Raw genomic sequence first — 21244 nt, 5'->3', positions numbered from 1 at the left:
TAGTCACAAAACTGAGTACCCTTATGTTGGTCACTATCCCTCAGTATTTTTTCGGGTCAAACTAATACATTTGCAGTAGGTATCTCAGATGAATTTTGTGTGAATGCAGTGAACTCAAGACAAATCATCTTAGAAATCATTTAATATCAGACTTTATTTTTCCAACCAAAAGTTTTATTAAATAAAATTTTATTGTCTACTGTTAACACTCATGTTGCTGCTGTCAAGTACAACAGACACAGATTCTAGCACGAATTACTCGTCGTTCACCCCCACTGAACTACAGACATTGCTTGAGAATTAGATCTTTGCTTTAGGGATTAAAAAAAAAAACAACTGGAGCATAGGCTCTTCTAAGAGTATTCTCAAGTGACGTGTTGGAATTCAAGGCATAGCCAATACAGCAAAACAGCACGGACGGTGCTGTCCCTGGGGAGGAGGGGGACTGGAGATCGGGAAATCAGAAGCGGTTGTCTCTCATGACAGATGTGACGGAAAGCTCGATTCTGCCCACGTGGGCTACACGGCTGCTTTGAGGAAAGACAAATAGGAGGGAGGGAGGGTGGGAACATGGACACTATGCGTTAAAAAAGTATAAAAAGCAATTATATCTAAAATATAGATTAGATATAAATGTTCCAGAACTCATTAAATAAGCACAAAAATACTGGAAAGTGGCAATTTGAACTCTTTATTTTTAAACAAGTCAGGGGAATACTGAGTGTTTTGAATGTTGTGTGCAAAACTGATGCACGTCACCATCTCACCGTCACAGCTGAACATGGCGAGGCGGGTACACTGGTTTCCAGCATCACAGGCAACACTGCGTGTACGTTTTGTAATGAATGATGTAAACTTCGGTTTTAAGGCAGCTGGTACTAACGCTGCACACAGGCTTAGCTCCGTGCCCATTTCAGAAATGGGACAGTTAACACTTGAAAACAAACTGTGAGAGAAAAGAAAGGGGACCAGCATTATCTGACAAAAACAACGTGTCAAAATGTTTTCCCTTTCACACACACAAAAAGAAATACGGGAACATTTAGAAAAACAAAGCACCCATCCCACCAACTTCAGCCTGTTCCTTAACAAAGATTTCAAAATACTGATAAATAATAGTGACTGCAAGCAGAATTCCAGTGCCAGAGCCGATGGCCCCGAGGAAGTCGGCCAACACCGACAGGGCGCCAATGCACAAGCCCCCGAACGCGGCCGCCGTGGGGATGTACCTGGAAGACAGAGCCCGGAGTCAGAGGAGGGGCAGGTGGGGGGTAGCTGAACTCCGCCAGCAGGGACAGTCTGCGGGACTGCTGGCTTGGACAGAGCACATACAGTTACATGTTGGTGAAAACTTGGTGATTAAGGGAGTGATTTGACTCCCTGATTGCAAGAAACCAGTTAACAGCCAGGAAAGGCAATACGTGATTTTCACGGCAGAAGAGGAGACTCCTCAACTGAGATTTAAGTGCTGGAATGTTTAATACTGTCTGTAAGTGGGTCACCTTTTTAGCTCCCTCTTGTAGATGGAGAGTAAATTTCAAAATGCTTTCTAGGTATCAAATTTGTGTGACAAGGTCTGGATGATCGTCCTCAACAGTAACTCAACCTTGGCCACATGTTAGACTCACCTGGAGAACTGTCAAAAAATAAGGGAATTGTATTTAAAATACTCCAGAGAGAGGGAAAAATAAAGAGGGGTAGGGGACGGTAGATGCAACAAGAATGGCAGAATGGTAACTGCTAAGGCTAGACACAGAGGTTCATTGTACTACTCCCTGCAATCTAGTCTATGTTCTAAATAAAAGGTTTAAAACACCCATGCCTTCTCAACAAATGGTTCTGGAACACCTGGATACCCACATGGAAAGGAAGGAATCTGAACCCCTATCTCACACCAAGCACAAAAATTACAGTGGATCACAGACCTAAGTGTAAGAGGATAAACCTTTGTGACCTGAGTTTCTTAGATATACAAAATGAAAAGGCAGCACAAAGCAACCGAAGAAATAGGAAACTTGAACTTCATCAAAGTTAAAAACTTGTGCATCAAAGGACATCACCAAGAAAGTGAAAAGACAACCCACAGAACAGGACAATTTTTGCAAATCATGTACCTAACAAGAGACGTATCCAAAGTACCTTTTTAATTTTACAACTCAGTAACAAAGAGACCACCCAATTAAAAACTTTAAATAAGCAAAGAATTGAAGAGACATTTTCCCAAAGAATATATTCAAATGGGTAACACATGAAAAGATGCTCAACATCATTACTAATCAGGGAGACGCAAATCAATACCACAACGAGACACCACTTCACACCCAGGAGGGGGACTCGCGCAGTGGGGTGCGCGTGCCGCGGCTTCCCACGTAGCTGGTGGATGGAGAACGGGCGGCTGCCCTGGGAAAGAGTCTGGCAGCTCCTCAGCACGTCCAACACAGAGTTACTACACAACCCAACAAGTCCTCTCCGAGAGAAATGAAAACTACATCCGACCACACAAAACCCGAACAAGTACGCTCACAACAGCATCGTTCGTACAGCCAAAAAGTGGAAACCGCCAAATTCTAATCAAATGATGAATGAATAAACAAAACATGATATAGCCAAACAGTGGAATACTAATCACAAATAATGGATGAACCCTGAAAACATTATGCTAAGTGAAAGAAGATATTCACAGAAGATCACATGTAACTCCATTTATATAAAATGTCCAGAATAGGCAAATCTCGACGATAAAGGCCTGGGGCTGGGCGGTAGGAGGGCTGGGAAGGAAGGGGGAGTAACTAATGGGTACAAGGTTTCTTTCTGGTGATGAAATGTTTTTTAAATTACATTGTAGCGGGGGAAGGTATAGAGCTCAAGTGGTAGAAGCCCTGGGTTCAATCCCCAGTACTCCTTCCAAACAAAAATAAACCTAATTACCCCCCCAATAATACAAATGAATAAATAAATTCAAATAAATAAATAAATATTATTGTAATGATTACATACTCAGAATATACTAAAAACCCCCAAAAAGCCATTAAACCATATACTTCCAATGAGTAAATACAATGATGTGTGAATTCTCTCTCAATAAAGCTACATGAAAAAACCGACGCCTGGGACCCACCCCAGACCAATACATCACAGTTCCTAGAGGTGGGATATCAGCATTTTTTGAAAGCTCCCAGGTGATTTTACGTGCAGCCAGCCAGCAACGAGAACCTCTTACCTACAGCATTTTAACCCTGGCCTGAGCAGCGAAGGGAACACAATTTCAATTAAAATAATAATTTATGTGTTAATTTTGATGTGGAGAACAATTCAGTTTTGTGTTAAATTTTCATTCTTTTGTATTAAGTAGAAGAAAAAATGCTTCAAATATGAATTTAAACAAATTATCACTTTGACAGTAAATGAAAGATAGGTTGAAAAACCAAGTACGTAACACACACACTCGTATCAAGGAGAGTCTGGTGCCCTTACCTATTAAGCTCATGAACCATAGAGGTGTCCCTGTGGCCCCTCATTACCATTTGCTGCTCTTTAAGCTGTTTAGCGACCTGCGAAGAGGAAAACAATTTTTGAAATCAGACACTACTATTGCGCTGTTTACTATCAACCAGGCTGTGCAAAGTGCTTTCTGCACTCTGACAAGTGAAACGTAAGAAGCTGAAGCAGGTCCTGTCATATAAAACTGCCTTCCCTGAGGCACAACCACATTACCCATACCTTAATCTAGGGTTTCACAAGCTTTTTTTAATTGTCACCTCCCCAAAGAGGAATTAAATACAAACGAATAAGACTCTGTTGGGTAGGGCTGAGCTTTGGAGGGTCACAAAGCACTGTAAAATCCAAGAATTTTTCACTTTCCAAGAACTAGTTTTTAACCCCTTGGGGGTGAAATCACCTCATTAAGAATGTATGAATTATAGTTTAAATTACTTGAGTGTATCAATTACCATTTGACACACAAAAATTACGAATTTTTTCTCATTTTCAAATAAAACAAATACTTACATCTTTGGCTGAGGAACCAGACACCTCTATCCACGTCTTAGAAAAGAACGCACACGACCCCAACATGAAGATGATGTAAACCACCACATGGACGGGGTCCTCGAATATGGCGCCCATGGACTCAGGGGGGGAAAGGTAGTAACAAAGGCCCCCCACTGGGTAGGAACGGGCAGGTCCTCCCCCACTGACATCCTACAGAACAAGAATAAAAAGGGCGAATGGTCACAGGGAATCAAATTCTGTTATGAGAACGGAAAAGCAGCACAGCTGACCCTTGAAGAACGGGGGGTTGGGGCGCCGACCCTCCACGAGGTGGAAAATCCACAGGTACCTTACAGTCGTCCCTCTGCACGTAGTTCTCTGTATCCGTGGCTCTGCGTCGCAGGATTCAACCCACCGTGGACAGTGTGGTACTCAAGTATTTACTACTGAAAACAATCTGTGTCTAAATGGACCCATGCAGCCCAGACCCACGTTGTTCAGGGTCAGCTGTGTTGTGGATAAAGGGAATCCCATTTCCTTCAACTCATATTCAAGAGTTACCGTCTTATCCTGTTAAACTTTCAATTAAAAAAAATGGCCTTCAGTGAAAGCAGAAAGATATGTCGCTACAACTTAAAACACAACAGGTGGCATATTAAGATAAATGCATGGAAGAAGCACCGTATCTCAGGGATGACTGTAAAAACGAATACTCCTTGGAATACAAATTCTAGAATTACATATTCTACAAAGCAAAGGATCTTAGTCTTCTTTAATTCTACAGTTTTAAGGGGGGAAAAAAAACTGCTCCTTGCTCAGGTGAAAAAATTTAAATCAATTAAAATGCAGTCCTACGGTAAGTCACACCTCGGTGTGATGTGGCTGGACCGCTTCAGGGGAGGCCGTGATGAAGGGGATGTGAAAGAGGAAGTCGGGACGCACTGGATTCTACTTCTAACAACTCTGTTCTCTCTTCAGTCTAGTAATTACATGCCTTTCTCCAGTTAATCGCAAATAGCTGACTGCCATTTGGGCCGTGGAAACCACGAGGCAGGCAGGAGAGGATGATTTCAGTATCCCATACGATCAGCAAATAGCTTCTTTGAGAAAAATGTTATTCTAGACAGCAGGGGAGTAAGATTACAAAATAGGGAATCACTTTCATAAGAGCAACTGCGTTTTTCACCTAGATGTTCACTCCAATGAGATATGAAAATGCTCCCTAGACAGTAAAATAATGAACAGTACTTGGCCAATCTTAGTTTTACAGCAGTTTTACAACCCTTCCAAATAAACGACGAACTCCGCTACAGGTGAGTGAGTCTGAAAATGTTCTAGCTGCTGCTTCAATTACGGCTCATCTCTTCCCGTGAAGAACAGAAGCATGGAACGCAAATTACGATCAGCTTGAATACTTAGAATAAATAGCAAAATACTCACGGCCCACTGTCCTAGTAAATTTACTAAAAAGTTGCCACTAAACCGAACTGACAGCATCTGGGAGATGACGTAGAGGTTGGACACCAGGGCGGACTGCAGGATGATGGGGATGTTGGACGTGTAGAAGAGCTTGATGGGGTAGCTGCTGTACTGCCCTCGGTAGCGGGCCGACTTGATGGGCAAGTCGACACGGAATCCCTGGCAAACAGAGATTCAGAGGAAGTCAGAGGAACTGCACAATCAACACAGGTGGGACGCAGAACAGTTACCAGTGGGGAACATACACAGACAATGCCAACAAACTCTCCCTTCGACAGACACACGAGAATAGAAATCCTTTCCTAGTTCATAACCACAAGGATTTCGCACCTTAGAGTCTAAACAATGGAATCATTTGCTTAACTAGACTTCGAAGCGCTGATTCGTCAGCTACTGACGTTTCAAATGGCATTCTCCTCTTTAAGAGCAAGCAAAAACCACACCCCACTTCAGTGAAGAAAGTAGGCTCACCTGAAAATATATAACAACAGCAAACACAAAAACTGTAGCGATGAGGTTCATGAGATTGGGTAAATTCTGACGGTAGAAAGCCTCCCTTAAAGCGCGAACTTTGTCTGTCCTGGTGGCCAGTAAGTGGAAGAGCGCTATGACCGCACCCTCAAACTCGGTACCTGGCAGAGCAAGACAGCAATCAGCTCTAGCCTCACGACCCGAAGTTGCTCCAAAGAGCAAAACAAATAACCTTGAAGCTCCAGTACAAGGTAGAACAGTGTTTACAATACAGCCACATGAGGAGCTTCTAAAAGGTATTTTTCACACCACTGAGGCAATGTATCCTTTTTCAGTATAAATCTGAAGTTTTCTCAGATTTATTCTAGATGAAAACAAAGTATAATAAACCAAAGCAAATATTTAGTTCATAACGATTTGCCTTGCTTTTTACTTTAGGGAAGGGAAGAGAATATTGGGGGCGGGGTGGGGGGAGATGGGGAGAGGCAGCAGCAAAGAGAATAAAGATGTCAGAACCAAAAGATCTGCGTTACTCTATCCAGCCTGCCTTTCAGTTTATTTTACCAAGTACATCAATACACCATCACTGCTATACTGGGACCAGGTTCGGCTTTAACCATTACAAATCCTGGATGGCACGTGAGAGAAGTGGAGATGGATAAAGGGAAAGACAAGGAAACATTTCAGAACTGAGGCGCCAGTACAAAGCCGAGGACAGCAGCAGAAGTACTAGTGCTCCCCGATGGGACAGTAACAGGGTTTTCATCGGAAAAATCTTAATCCACTACCTTTTTATCACCCCAGGAATGCTGAAATCAGTCAAAATCAATGACTTCTACAGCAATGACTTAGGCAAATAAATTTTTTTAAATGTCTGCAACCACTGACATTTCAAATGAGCAGAGGGTAAAATTTAGATATTCCTCTTTCTGAAGTAATATTTCATACTCCACCAACCTCTGCTTACTGGCTTTGGGACGACTGGCATCCGCTGTCGCCTGGGACAGCAAACCAGGACATGTCCGGGCGCGCCCTGCTCCCCCCACCCCCGGATCGCGCAGCACCCCGCCCGCCGCGCTCAGCAGTTGCAGCCACTGTGCACCGTGCACTGTACCTCTGCCTGTGTTAATGGTAGTGGGACTAAAGGCCTTCCAGACAATGGTTTCACAGATGTTGGTGGCAATAAAGAGGGAAATCCCAGACCCCAAGCCGTAACCCTTCTGTAGCAGCTCATCTAACAGCAGCACAATCAAACCAGCAACAAACAACTGTGGGGAAAGAAAGGCAAGTAAGCGGAAGCAAGAACAAACTCAAGAAAGGGGAGGGGAATACGGGCTGTTTTCAAAGTTTGGGCACTTTCCACATTAAAACCTCACTGTGCAGCATCACTGTGATGACTCTCTGCATCTTTTAACCTGATTTTTGTTTAGTCAGAAGCCAAGTGTGCGAATCAGAGGGCTGGCAATGTTGTTACATTATAAAGCAGACATTTTGACTTTTAAAGTATATTTATACACCATCTAAAGAGTTTCTCTTAACAATGTTTAAGTAAGGCCTATTGAAAGGCACACTAAAACAAAAACGTTCAGTTGTAGCATTTATGACACCAAGAAACTGAAAGCATTCCAAATAGCTTCAAGTAAGTGAAAGGCCAAATGAATTATGATAAAATAACAAGATTCAAATTCATAGGCCGTTAAAGGAAAAGCATGTGAACTACGCTGATACTTTTAAGTTATACATAACATAAAACACATACAGAATAAGGCGAAAAGTAAAGCACAAACAAGTACACAGATTATAACAATGTAAAAATGCATTCGATGCATATAGTGACAAAAATTGAATGTAAATTTGAAGATAATTAAGGGTTTACCAGGTTACGCTCATAATTTTTTTTAAGAAATGAAAGCATACTAACTTTAATTTATGTGAAATTGAAATTTCTTAATTTTCCTTGTGGAGAACACATTTCAGTAGGAGCATGCATCAATTAAACATAGTCCACAGCCTTGCAAGGGACCTCCCTGGTCACATGACTCCTTCCCCGCACTTGCGTCACCTAATGAAGAGGGGGAGAAAATGTACTTCTATGCCCCCAGCTTCAACTGTCCCACCTTGGAGACACCCTCCTACAGGAGCGAGGAGATGCCACACCCACCCTCCCAGCTCCAAAGCTGCCCACCCTCCTCGCTTACTCTATTCACCGGACACCCCGGCGTGGAGAGAGGAGTACAGCGCACCCTTCGAAGCCTGCTTACCTTACGGGGGTTTGTTTGTTTTTTTCCCCCTTAATTCATTTCAATGGCTGTACAGAGCCTAACTTGTCTACTTACAGTCTTTCAGTTTGACTTTCAATGGACTGTAAAAAAGGTAAAATTCTCAAAACTTTTTTTTTTAATTGAAGTACAGTTACAATGTGTCAACTTCTGGGGTACAACACAATGTCCCAGTCATGCATAGACAGACATACAGTCACCTTCATGTTCTAAATTCTCAAAACTTCTAAGAGAACTCGTGAACCCTTTACTGTTTGAAAACCAAGTTTAACATTTTGACAAGATAAAAGACAAGCTAGGACTTGACTACTGAGATTTTATTTTGACAATTATGTAACAAGTACACACTCCCAGTCTTAAATACGGACACCCAGTCCTGTATGGTGCGTGACAGCTATCCACAAACTACCGGCCATCCAAAAAGTGTGACCATGGCTTCTGATTAAATGACCTGTCCAAGGTCACACAGGTAACTGTGAAACAATGGTAACTGTCCAAACCCCTGTTCACATCAATGTCCATCTGACCATAGAGTGATTCGTGTATATCCAGTGAAAGTCAAACTCATGCTTTTCTAATTGGACAAAGGAATTATAGAGAAACCTAAATGAGAAATGGTTTCTATAATTAAACAAGATCGTAAAAAAGCATGCATGTCTATAGAGGAATGAGAAATCAGGAAATGACAGCATCTCTTTGACTAGAAACCAGTGATTAAAAAAAAATAAAACTGAATACTAACTATGCTTTTCTAGAATGTTCAATACATACACATCTCTAAAGGTATAAAAATACTACTACATTTCAACCCGGCACATGCGTGCGAGCACACACACAGCACACACATGACCCAGGGTGACAAAACAATACTCACCTCTACTATGTGCCGTGCACACTGGTACTTCCTATTCGTTTTAAAAATTTTAATCAAGACCCACTATTCTGATTTCAAAACTCACTAGTGGAAAAACACTGACCATGTGTATGAATCAAGAATAATTAAGGTGAAAAGCCCCTTACATAACAGCATGCAAATAGTTTTCAAAATTTCTAGGTGAAAACATACTGATCCAATCGTATGTCTGCTGTGTATCCACACACTGTCGAGGTTAGCAAGGCCTTAAAGAGGCACAGCGGGTCACTACCCACCAGTGATCAAACGTGAAAGATCTCTCTGTAGTTAACCAAGTAAGCACAAGACAAATATCTGTGCACCAGAACTTACGCAGCCTAGCACATATCCACTCGACTTGTTACGTTCCTGGAACTTAACTATTCCTTCATTTCCTGTACTGCAAAAAAAATACAGCTTAACTCCATTTTATAGCAATTCAAATGCATAACTGACTTCACAAGAAGTCAACCAACTTGAACTGGAACTAACTAACCCAGAATCAATCAGCTGAGGTTCCTTAAGACTACAGACATACCTTTACTAAAATTCTACAGAAATGTTACTGATGCGTGACATTCTAAGAGCTAGATGCCAATTCTGAATGTCTTTTAAAAATCTGGGTTATTCTAACCAAGAGTCATAAAGTAAATGCTAGAAAGATACAAAATAAGCCAACAAGGGGTATATCAGTTTCCTCACATGCCCACAAGCACGTGAAGAGAGCCAGAGCACTGAAAGACACCACAGCCAGCTTTCAGAGGGTCTGCTCTCCCCATCCACTGCAACTCTGCTTCCTGTTAGAAGGGTTATAAATTTGCCAGTCAAGTATTTTGTAAATGGAGAAATAAGACAATGTCATTCCTTAAAGAAATGTAATGTATACCAAATGGGAACGCATTGGGACTCAGAAAACTACCTAATAAAATAGTCCATTAAAAATCCCCCCAAGTCAAAAGACAAAATATTTCCATTTCGTTAGAAAAGCCCTCTGTATTGATAATGATATCCAATAAGTACTTCAACAATCCCATTCTCCTGGCTCTCAATCACACTCACTCAGCGATCTTCTTACTATGATTTGCTTCCTATGTAAGATTTCCTATGAAAAAAAGACGGTCAACCATGCCAGTCTGAAATGGTCGTTATTTCTCCTTCTATATATATATACACACACACACACAAAAACTGGTATTTTAGTTTTATTTTAAACTATTTTCTGGCCTTGATCCTTTTGATCATTAAAAAAAAATTTCCTAAATTAAGCTTAATTTTGTATTGTGAGTAAGAGGCATTTCCAAGATAACCAGGACTCTAGATGTTGTGTTTAATGTAAGCAAACTTCTTTTCAAAATCCAATAAATAACTGTTATGTAACTCAAGTACAATCTGTTCTTGGGTAAATTCTCTACGTGAGTTTTAAAGGATTATACCTTAGAGAAATATCTTCAAATTTTACATATTTTAAGATACTTAGTAGAGGGAGAATTATGTTGGCCTTTAAAAATTCCATTCCAAAGTACCCATTTAAAACTCCACAGACTCGATGTAGGTATGTTTATGTGGTATTTCACTGACCATAAGGTAGTATTATTTGTAATGCCATTATTTTGTGTAGCACTAAGAAAGAAAAAAATACTGCCAATTAACTATGACACAATAACTTATTACAAAGAACTTTTATTTTCTACTTATGAAAAAAGCTTAGAGTTAGACATAGATGTCTACCATCTAGCTTGCTCTTTCTGTGCCTTTATACACGATAACTTTTCATTTCAATAACAAATTACAGCAGATTGTTGGAAGACATTTTAAACAGCAATTACAACTCACCGACACGTTATTTCAAGTGTATGTATGTATGCGTCATATACCGACAATGTAACAGCTGTGACCCTACTGACACACACCGTAGGCAATCGTGACTGTCACAACTGCCGCCTGACCCCAACTGTAGGACACTAGCAGCTCTAACAAAACATCCTCATTTCAGAGAGACATCAAAATGTGAGGAACGTGCATCTTAGAATCAGTGGAATACAGTTGATCTGTAATCCTTTTATTTACACATCTACAAGGCTATTACAATAAATTTAAATTTTTTACAATAGTCAAAACACTATGAGTAAAATAATTCAGAAGTAAGAAAAGGAACATATCAATTGCCTAAAGAATTGTTACAAAAGAAAAGAGGATCACACTGTCTCCGGCATGTGTATGTTAAAACGCAGGCTTCCTCACCTGAATGATGATGAGCAGACAGATCCCGGCGCCCATTTCGGCAGGGTCCCCGTACATGCCCGTCATGACGTACACAATGGCTTGCCCAATGGTAATGATCATACCAAACACTGGCAAAAATGGGGGAGGAAGGAGTACACGCTTACAATCAAAGACAAAAGGGACTAGAAGAATCTTAACCACGGAATTCTCAAATTTGGAAAAGGCTATTTAATTGTGTTAATGCTCACGTTTCTGGGCTCCATTGAATAGGGCTCTGTCTTTGGGTGTATCTCCAACTTCAATGATTTTGGCTCCGGCTAACAACTGCATAATCAAACCGGATGTTACAATTGGGGAGATCCCCAATTCCATTAAGGTTCCTGGAAAGGAAGGGGAAAGAAGTAAACAATCTTTACTATACCCAATGCAGATTAATTTAAGTGTCCCAGCCCTTAATCATGTCTACTGAAATACATGCTTAAATGTTAACAAGCAAATTTTCATCTGTTGAATATTAATTGCTAAAAAAAACCCTCTTATTTGTTAACACAACCTCACAATAAAGCAACAAATCAAAATTACTATAAAAACTATAAAAACTATAAAAACTTAAATTCCTGTAAAATCTAAACTTAAACTGTTAAAAAAAACCTTTGAAAGAAATCGGCCAAGATTTCCATCCATATCATTGTATTTTTGAAATTTATACTAAATATTTTAACGCAAAATTTTAAAATTACATATAAGCCCCAAAATTAAATAAAGTTAATAAAAAATTCTATTTAAGAATATTTGTGATTCCCCTAATATAAAATCTAAACTTATAAAGTCATCAAAATCAATATTGTAGAATATTTAGAGGTGTGAAAAATGTTAATGACACTGTAAATAGGAAAAAACATTCAAAAACAATAATGTACAGTTTGATTTCATTTAATATTTAAGTGGAAAATCATTTCCTGTTATTTTAGTCTGGTTATCAAGATGTTTTTATTGTTATTTTTACCCAGTGAGATTATGGACAAAAAACTTTTTTTTGCCTTTCTATTTTCTAAGTTTTTCTTTACAAAAAACATGCATTATGCTTTTAATTAAAAAAATAAGAAAACCAAATACACCAAGTGTATAAGACACTATGCAGAATGAAGTAATTCCACACAGCCAAGACCATGTGGTCATTCTGTCAGAGCACAACCTTTTTTTGGGGGGAGGGGGAGGCAGGGAGAGGGTGGTAATTATGTTTGTTTATTTTTAGAGGAGGTACTGGGGATTGAACCCAGGACCTCGTGCATGCTAAGCATGCACTCTACCACTTGAGCTATACCCTCCCCACTCAGATTACAACCTTGAATCCTGGCTTTTATAAATGCTGAAAAGGTGCCCTTAATGTGAGAAAAGATTCTATCTTAAAAGGATTCTTCATGTCTTCTTAGATACTTCCTCAGTGGTAAAAGATAAAAACATGTTCTATTCTTAAAGCTAGTGGGCAGGTAGGTAGATTTCTTTTTACATCAAATCACCAAAATTTGTAACTATCAAATGGATCTAGTCTAAAAATTAATCCAATTATGCTTTAATAAACATTTCACTTAGGAAACACGGCACTTCAACTCAGTAGGGAAAAGAAGGATAAATGGGCCTTGGCAAATGACTGGCCATTTATAGAAGATTAAGCCTAGATTCCTTACCCCATGACTTACACCAAAATAAAGGCTGGATATTTAAAAACATTTAACCATAAAAGACAAAAAACAAAGGTACCAGAAGTACTAGAAGTGAGTATGGTTCTAATCTCGAAAAAGATAAAGCCTTTCTAAACATGATGAAATATCTAAAAGCCACAAGGAAAAAGATGGACGATCTGACCAGATACAACTACAAACCTCCGTGTGGCAAAGGACAGGTAAAAGAAAAATACTCAAACACAAGCGACAAAGAGCTCAGATCTCTAACAGGCAAAGAGTTCCTACAGATGAATTTTAAAATGAACAAACAACAAAGGTGAAATAAGTCAGAGAAACACAAATCCTGTATGATATAACTTGTATGTGGAACCTAAAAATACAACACACTAGTGAATATAACAAGAAAGAAGCAGACTTACAGATGTATAGAACAACAGAGGTTACCAGTAGGGAGCGGGGAGAGGGGCGACACAGAGGTGGGGGTGTGGGAAGTACAAACTACTGGGTCCAAGACAGGCTCAAGGATGGATGGTACACCACGGAAAACAGAGGGGAAAAAAACACACAGAAATATAGAAAAATTTAAAAAGAGATAGATGATGTGGTCACTCCCAATAATGCTCTTTCTCAGGAAAATACTGAAGATATAGGAGAGGACCCCAGCCCCCAAATCTGTACTATGTAACTCTGAAACTTAGCCAAAACATAAGAGGACGTTCAAGCTCACAGCACATGAGACAGCAGACGCCAATGTGTGTCTGTCTGACTGATACAAAGACTCAAGGACAAATGTCATCCGCTGGTAGAAGAGAAACAGTCATTCTCACACACCAGAGCAGAGTGTGTAAGATAATACAAGGCTTCTGGGAGATAATTAAGCTCATGATCTGGCTCTTGGACTCATCTGCAGCATCACATCCTACCACATTTCCCCCTTCCCTCATTTTCTTCCAGCCACACTGTCTTCTCCTTTGTTCTTGGAACACATTAAGCAAACTCACACCTCAGGGCCTTTGCACTTGCTATCCCTAGAATGTTCCCCAGATCTTCACATGGCCTTCTCTCTCTGTCCTGCAGGTCTCTGCTCAAGTGCCCCTTACCTCTTTCAAGACACACTTCATGTAGACTCAGGTAGAATAATGATAACCTCATGACAACAAGGACATTGCCTTGACGACTGCTAATCTCAGTACTGAGCACAAAGCTGAGCTCATAGTAAGAACTGAACAAATACCTGCTAAAGGAATGATTAAATAAATCACAGCATATCCATATAATGGATATGTATACGGCCATCAATGAAATATCTCATCAAAGATATTAAATAACACACCAAGTAGCAGAATAGTTACATAGTAGACCTTCTTTTTCAGTTTAAAAGAAGTATATAAACTCACAGATGTGAATACACCAGAGAAAAGGTCTGGATGGATATTCACCTGTCATTTTCCCTGGAGTTATCCCTGAGAAGTGAGACTTTCATTTTCAGCTTTATATCAATTTGAAATGTCACTGCATTTTTTTTATAACAAACAAATATTACTTTCTCAATATAAAAAAAAAAATCACTCAAAAAGCCCCTCCTGATCCAGCCCCTTCCTGTCTCTTAGCCTCACAGGGCAGCATCCCCTGCCCAAACCCCCAGCCTGTGTCCTGCGGCCTCACGCTTTCACTTGGGCATCTCTCTCGCATCGGTCCGCAGGCTGAACTCCAACTCAAATGCTCTCCCAGCATCACCTCCTCCCTGACACTGCACATCAGGGTCTTTCAGTCCCATGACAAACCCAAGATTACGAGTCAGAGGGTCCACGAGATCTCCTGAGATTTTATGGAAAACCTGCACGTAGGAGTGTATACTACCTGCATTTTTCTAGGGAGAGAACACATCACAAAGCTCTAGATAGTACTCATCACTCCATTCTGTTGTGCCTTTACACTCTGTGTGTATTTCCATTATTACAATAAATACACAGTTTTGTAATTACTTCCATGTTGGTCTCGTCTCCGAGACAATGAGTTTCTTTTACCATATCCTCCCCATAGACATCAAAAAACAGTTGTTTCCACATTTCCACATCTATTTGATGTCAGTACTAGCACGGGGGAGAAAGAATAGCAGCACAGACCTCTGTTGGATGCAAGGATGACTCTCATCCAGTAGAAAGGATCTGCAGAATCTGATGACATGATTCCAAATAGTGGTATCTGTAAGATTACATAAAGTATTTTATAAAACTGTGTTATATACATGAAGTTTGTTGGGGGAGGGTATAGTTCAGTGGTAGAGTGCATTCTTAGCATGCACAAGGTACTGGGTTCCTTTAAAATAAACAAACAAACCTACCTACCTAATCCACCCCCCAAAATTAAGTTTGAAACTAACTTATAATGAATCTATATACAAAACGGAAACAGACTAACAGACACAGAAAACAAACTTATGGTTATCAAAGGTGAAAGGAAAGGGGCGATAAATTAAGAGAATGGGATTAACAGATACAAACCACTATACATATAATAGATAAGCAACAAGAATTTACTGTACAGCACAAGAAACTATATTCAATATCATAATAACCTATAATGGAAAATAATTTGAAATATATATATAACTGAATCACTTTGCTGTACACCTGAAACCAACACAGTATTATAAATGAACTATATTTCAATTAAAAAAAACAAAAACACCTCACCCATTACAATGGCTAGTATTAAAATGCTCAGGAATACCAAGAGTAAGCAAGGATGCAGAGCAACTGGAACTCCTATACCTGCTGGCACGACCACTTGGGACAGAGTTAATTTCTCACAAAGTTGAACATATATATTTACCATAAACCCCAGCAATTCTACTCCTAGGCATTTACTCAACAGAAATGAAAACAAATATCCACAGAAAGTCTTGTACAAGAATGTTCACAGCAACTTATTTTGTTATAGCCAAAATCTGGAAACAACCCATACGTCCACCAAGTGACAAGATGAACAAACTGTGATACGATCACACAGGATACTCCTGAGAATGAGAAGGAAATGAATTCCTGCCACAGGGACAACATGGATGAATCTCAAAAAGCTGATGCAGAAGTCAGACACTAAGGAGTAATGCTGTAAGTCTGCATTTACATGACAGTCTAGAAAAGACACATCAAATCACAGAAACAGAAAGCGTATCAGTGGCTGCCTGGGACTGAGGTGCGGACTAAGAAAGATGACAAGAAACATTCTGGAGTAACAGAAATGCTCTATATCTACTGAGGTAGTAGGTACGTAGGTGTCTGGACATTTGTCAAAACTCTTCAAAGTGTGCACTTAAAAAAGTGAAAAAAAGGAAGAAAAAACACATAAAAAAGAAAAAAAGTAATGAATGAGTGCATTTTGCTGTACAAAAATTACACCTTGAAAAGGTTGATTTTTTTTTTTTAATAAAGGGGGGAATGTCCAAGATGCCAAAACAAGATGGTAGGAATGTGGATGATTCTTCTTTTTTTCTACTTTCCTACTTCTTTAAAAGTTCATTCTCCCTGACCACCCAGAAGAATTTTCACCTAAGTAGAATACTAAAATATTTTAATGATCAAATCATTTCACTTTTCAAAAAAATACATTTGGCTTTTCCTCAGCTCATAGACTTTATTTGTTCTATTGCTTCCTAATATAATTTTTTAAAACTTTCTTATGTGTATATTGGTACTTTTCAAAATCTGCTAAAACTTTACCTAAATTATCTAACTGATTCCTCCCAACAACCCTGTGAAATGGGCAAGGTCACGTTTTATCCTCATTTTATGAATTTAATCTCTGCAAAATTTTATTTTAAAAAATCACTGAACTTTATTAATGTATAAACACAGTATATCCCTGGGGTTCTAGAATTTGATTTTGGGGAATTTCTAAATAATATCTGTTATTTACAACATGATTAAAAGCAAACAAAATGAAAAAATATTTGTACTATACGTGTCAAAGGTTTAACACTTTTATATATAAAAACCTGTCATAGATCAATTTTTAAAAAGCTCAAGAAGAAAATGGGTAAGGATCATTAACAGAAAACTAAGGAAAAAAAGGAAATAACATTCAAACCCACCAGTAAACCGAAAGAAATAGACAGCAGAAAAAGACAACCATTTTCACTATCAACTCAGATCAAGAAGAATGATGCTTAAAATAATTCAGTATATTTTTAACATTTTTTATTGATTTATAATCATTTTACAATGTTGTGTCAAATTCCAGTGTAGAGCACAATTTTCCAGTTACACATGAACATATATACATTCATTGTCACACTTCTCTCTGTGAGCTACCATAAGATCTTGTATATATTTCCCTGTGCTATACAGTATAATCTTGTTTATCTATTCTACATTTTGAAATCCCAGTCTATCCCCTCCCACCCCCCAGTATATTTATTATTTTAACTAAAATAAGTTTCTTGAATTATAACCAACCAAGAACTTAGAACAACAGTATAGACATTTATATAATATTATGGTTACGTACCTGACAACATACTAGGAAAATGAAGAGAGTTATAGCAGTCCACAGTACCTTCTCTCTAAACTGGATCTGTGCAACAAAATACAAAGAATGATCACTCAAAACCAAGAAATAGCAAATACAAAGCAAAAATCCATATTAAAGCTTAACCAACATTCCTCATCATGACATGCTCCTATTACTTACTCTTAAAATACTCTCAACCTAGTTAGTAGCAGCTAAAGCAAACAGCTGAACTTCTCAAACGTAACTTTCTTTACTTTTCCAAGAATTAGGTAATTTAAATACAGGCAGGCCTCAATGCATTTTACCATTTAACTGAAACTGAAAAGGATGAAAAGACAGATCCAAAATGCACACATTTCAGTTAACACCGTATCGTACAAAGCTAGGCCTGCCTGTAATACAGATATTTCACAGAATATGAAAAGCAAGAGTTTCTTCCGATGCCTTACATGTAATTGGAACAAGTATTTTTATAACCTCAAAGCAATAAAAAAAAAAAAGAAATATAGCTCTAAAGGAAACAGTAATTTTAACAAAAGTTTTGCTTCTCTCTCTGTCCCTATTCTGGTTAGTTTTGTGAGAAATTGCAAGTACAGTAGAAAAGGAATGTCTGGGAACTGGCCAGTTTGGGATTAACAATATTTCTGGAACTTAAATGCCTCAGCTCCAAAAGCTTACAGTGATGGAGAGACAATCTGATGCGGTCACAATATATCCTGAATGCACTGCTGTGATTTTTCTTTGCACTGAATGAATCAAGACATGGGAGGTATATACTTGCACAGCCGCAATCCATTTATGTAAAACAACCCAGCAGACCGGGTCATTCCGAGCGCAGTGGATCACAAGAGGAGAATTCTGTATTTTACCCAACACACAGGCCAAAGAAACCCTTGGTTTGGAAATGTTACAACTTACAGAACAGTCATTTTGAAACCAGGAGACAGTCCACCTAGATTTAAAAGGTCTATACTAGTTTCATTCACGTTGTTCCTCTTGAAAGGAGGAGGAACAGGTAGTGTTTCTCCAAACACAACCAGAAAAAGGTTGAGGAAAATAAATTAATGTAGCTAGTTTCACAGAGTTAGTCATTCAGCTACCCTCTAGATTACCAAAACAGTCTACTTACTTTCCTTTCGGGTTTCTGAATTTCTGGTAGAACAGCACAGAAAGGTTTGATAACTTCTAGAAATTTGACTGTTAAAAAGAAAAAAGAATAAATGCCCCTATTACAAAGTTTTTAAAGTTTTCTGTATCTCTTTACAGAATCAAACATAAATGTTCTCTTTTAATGGCAATCCATCCCATCCCCACCCACAAAATGAATTAATCATGATGCTCTCCATTCCAAATATAGAAGGGAAGAGAAATAATTCAAGGGACAAATGAATCCAAAAGTTCAAGGGCTGGTCAGTAGAAGCAAGTAACAAGTAAGCACGCCTTTAACCACGACTTTGCTTCTTCACGCCTGAATCCCAGCCCCCTTGTATACACAGAAGAGGGATCCTTTAGTGAGCATCATGACAGCAGAAAGAGCAAACACAAGCTACTACGTTACCCAAAGAATGCAGGAAGACAGAACACATCAGAGGAGGAAAGAGGAAAGCACAACAGGAAAGGGGCAAAAACTACAGAACTGACCATTTGGGACTGAAAGATACTGACATGCGTCAGTGAGAAAGAGCACGAAGTCTTCTATAAATGGGTTTTTAAAGTACTGTATACAATCCCTACTTCATTTCATTAAGTCACTGAATTCACTGCTTCGTCGCTCTTCCACATAAGGATCTTAAAGTACTTGTGTTATTTACAATAATCAGCCCAAAGAATGACCATTACATTTCATGAGAAAAGAACTGTTTTCCCAGACAACTCATAATATCTCAAAGTAAGATAAACCAAGGTTCTTTAAGGATAGACACTCTTGTCTGGCATGGCTTAAGTCCAGTCCTGCCAAAGAACTGGAGGATGAAGATGATAATCTCTCAGTCTTTGCCAGCGTTTGTAATGTGCAGAAAAACAAGAAGACACAGCTAGCTATTAGTTATGATAGTCTTCCCTTATCAACATTGGATTCTGTATACTAACATCATGAAATTGTTTTAAAACAAACATGGGTAATTACACGGAGGCAGTTAGCCAAAAGCCGACTATGCTCTTTTTGTGAAACCTCTCAAAGTGACGGCAGCCACTGATGTGTGACAGGAGAATTCGGGAAATCTCAGGGGCAGATGTCTGTTACCCAAGCACCATTTCAGACTATTTGGAAAGTAGATCTGAATTATAAAAGTGTTCATCTCTAATGCAAAACAAATGTCAATCACATCAGGAAACTTCCTAGAATCCTTCACTTCTTTTCCTTCCCACCTCAAGCCACCCTCCCAGATTTCTTGGCTTGTGATCATGTGTGTTGGAGTACTCGTGTTCAAGCAATGCTCCAGTCTGCCACTTGTCCATTCTGTTGCAGAATTTAACTCTTCATACTGCAAACTCAAGGCCAAGGGTCTCTTCTGCTTCCTTTCTGTTAATTGGCCAATGGGTGCAGTTTGGGTTTGCGGTAAACCATTCGCCCAGCAATCACCTGAACAGCTCTGTAAGTGTATTTGTGAAGAGATGCGGTGTTGAGGCTTTGGGAGAGGGCCCTCCAAAGATCCCCATTATACAAGGCCTGGTCCCTAAGGCTTATACGTGATACACGTTGAGTTTTCAGTAAACACGACAATGGCTGAAATGAAAATTCTAAGGAAAACGCTATGCCATCGATTGCCTCCTTTCCTCCCTTAAAATACACGCCATGCATCACTTTTTAAAAAACGAAACAAGTCAAGGAGCTTCATTCATCACAACTAACATGCCAAGGAAGGCTGAGTTGGGAATAAAAATATGAGTTTCCTAAGCTCCTGAAAAATTAAAAGTGGTCCAGGTTTCGCCCGATTCCCTGGCTCCCGGCCCCCAAAGCCTGTGGCCTCCTGCAGTGTCCTCCGCTCCCCGTCACCCCTCGAGCGCAGACCCCGAGCCTCCGGGTCCCAGCCCCGCAGCCGGCCCGGGCGAGGCCTTCGCGCGGCTGGAGGAACCTTGGCGGAGGCCCTCGGCAGAGGCCCCCGGCCCGCGCCCTCCGCAGCGGCCCCGTGCGGCCCGCACCTCCCCGGCCCGGCGTGGGGTGGGGGGGCGACCCCGAGCGGGCGCTCGCCCCACCGTCCGCGGCCCGTCTGCGTCCGCGCCCGCGGCGAGAGCCGCGCCGCCGCTACTCACTGCCCATGGCGGCGGCTGGGGCGGCCCGGCGGGGCCCAGCGGACTCGGCACGGCCTTCGCTCGGGTCCCGCGGCTCGGGCCTCAGCACCCGCTCGCGACGCGCTCCGGCCAGCCCGGCGCAGGCTCCGCCCAGGGCCACGTGACACACGCTCGGCCCCGCCCCTTGACGAGGCCCCGGCTGTTGGCCGCCGGCGCCGCTGACGTCCGCCGCGTTGCCATGGCCACCGTCGGTGCTCAGGTGGGCGTGCTCCTCAAAGGCTGGGAGCCTTTGAGGCCAGGCGGCCGGTGCCCTCCTCCTGTGAGCACGTCTCCGAGCTCAGTGAGCAGCAAAGGCCTTCTCCTCCACCGCTGTGTCCGCTCAGGGCCGCCGGGCCGGTCAAGACCTGGCCAAAGCGGCCACCCCAAGTCTGTGGCGGGGTGTTCGGTCCCCACGACTGGGGCTGAGACGCCCCCAGAGCCGG

The 21244-nt window shown here is 40.6% G+C and overlaps 1 protein-coding gene across 4 annotated transcripts; it reads right to left on the bottom strand.

Annotated features, from left to right (window-relative positions):
- Positions 1 to 136: 136 nt before the first annotated feature.
- SEC61A2 (SEC61 translocon subunit alpha 2) lies at positions 137 to 20908 on the bottom strand. 4 transcript variants are annotated; one of them, XM_072955182.1, is made up of 13 exons: positions 20784 to 20908; positions 18661 to 18728; positions 17529 to 17594; positions 15146 to 15224; positions 11583 to 11714; positions 11353 to 11462; positions 7055 to 7208; positions 5941 to 6101; positions 5431 to 5628; positions 4009 to 4200; positions 3475 to 3551; positions 768 to 946; positions 137 to 527 (listed from the first exon to the last, which is right to left on the bottom strand). In XM_072955182.1, exons 1-13 carry the CDS (start codon positions 20788 to 20790, stop codon positions 520 to 522), a joined length of 1431 nt encoding a protein of 476 aa, XP_072811283.1. In that variant the 5' UTR covers positions 20791 to 20908; the 3' UTR covers positions 137 to 519. The 4 variants fall into 4 exon arrangements, with proteins under 4 accessions (XP_072811283.1, XP_072811284.1, XP_072811281.1 ...); XM_072955180.1 differs by lacking the exon at positions 137 to 527 and having other exon boundaries at positions 547 to 946; XM_072955181.1 differs by lacking the exon at positions 137 to 527 and having other exon boundaries at positions 676 to 1229.
- Between the last annotated feature and the right edge of the window lie 336 nt (positions 20909 to 21244).

The sequence above is a fragment of the Vicugna pacos genome, chromosome 35 (assembly GCF_048564905.1).
Source record: "Vicugna pacos chromosome 35, VicPac4, whole genome shotgun sequence".
NCBI lineage: Eukaryota > Metazoa > Chordata > Mammalia > Artiodactyla > Camelidae > Vicugna > Vicugna pacos.
Note: the sequence above shows the minus strand (reverse complement) of the source record. Positions and strands in the feature narration are given on the sequence as shown.

Excerpts from the sequence above, each read along its gene's own strand:
- SEC61A2 (XM_072955180.1), bottom strand. Across the intron at positions 17,595-18,660 it reads TTCAGAAACCCGAAAGGAAA|ATCCAGTTTAGAGAGAAGGT; the intron begins GTAAGTAGACTG and ends TTTGTTGCACAG. Across the intron at positions 11,715-15,145 it reads CATCCTTGCATCCAACAGAG|GAACCTTAATGGAATTGGGG; the intron begins GTCTGTGCTGCT and ends CTTCCTTTCCAG.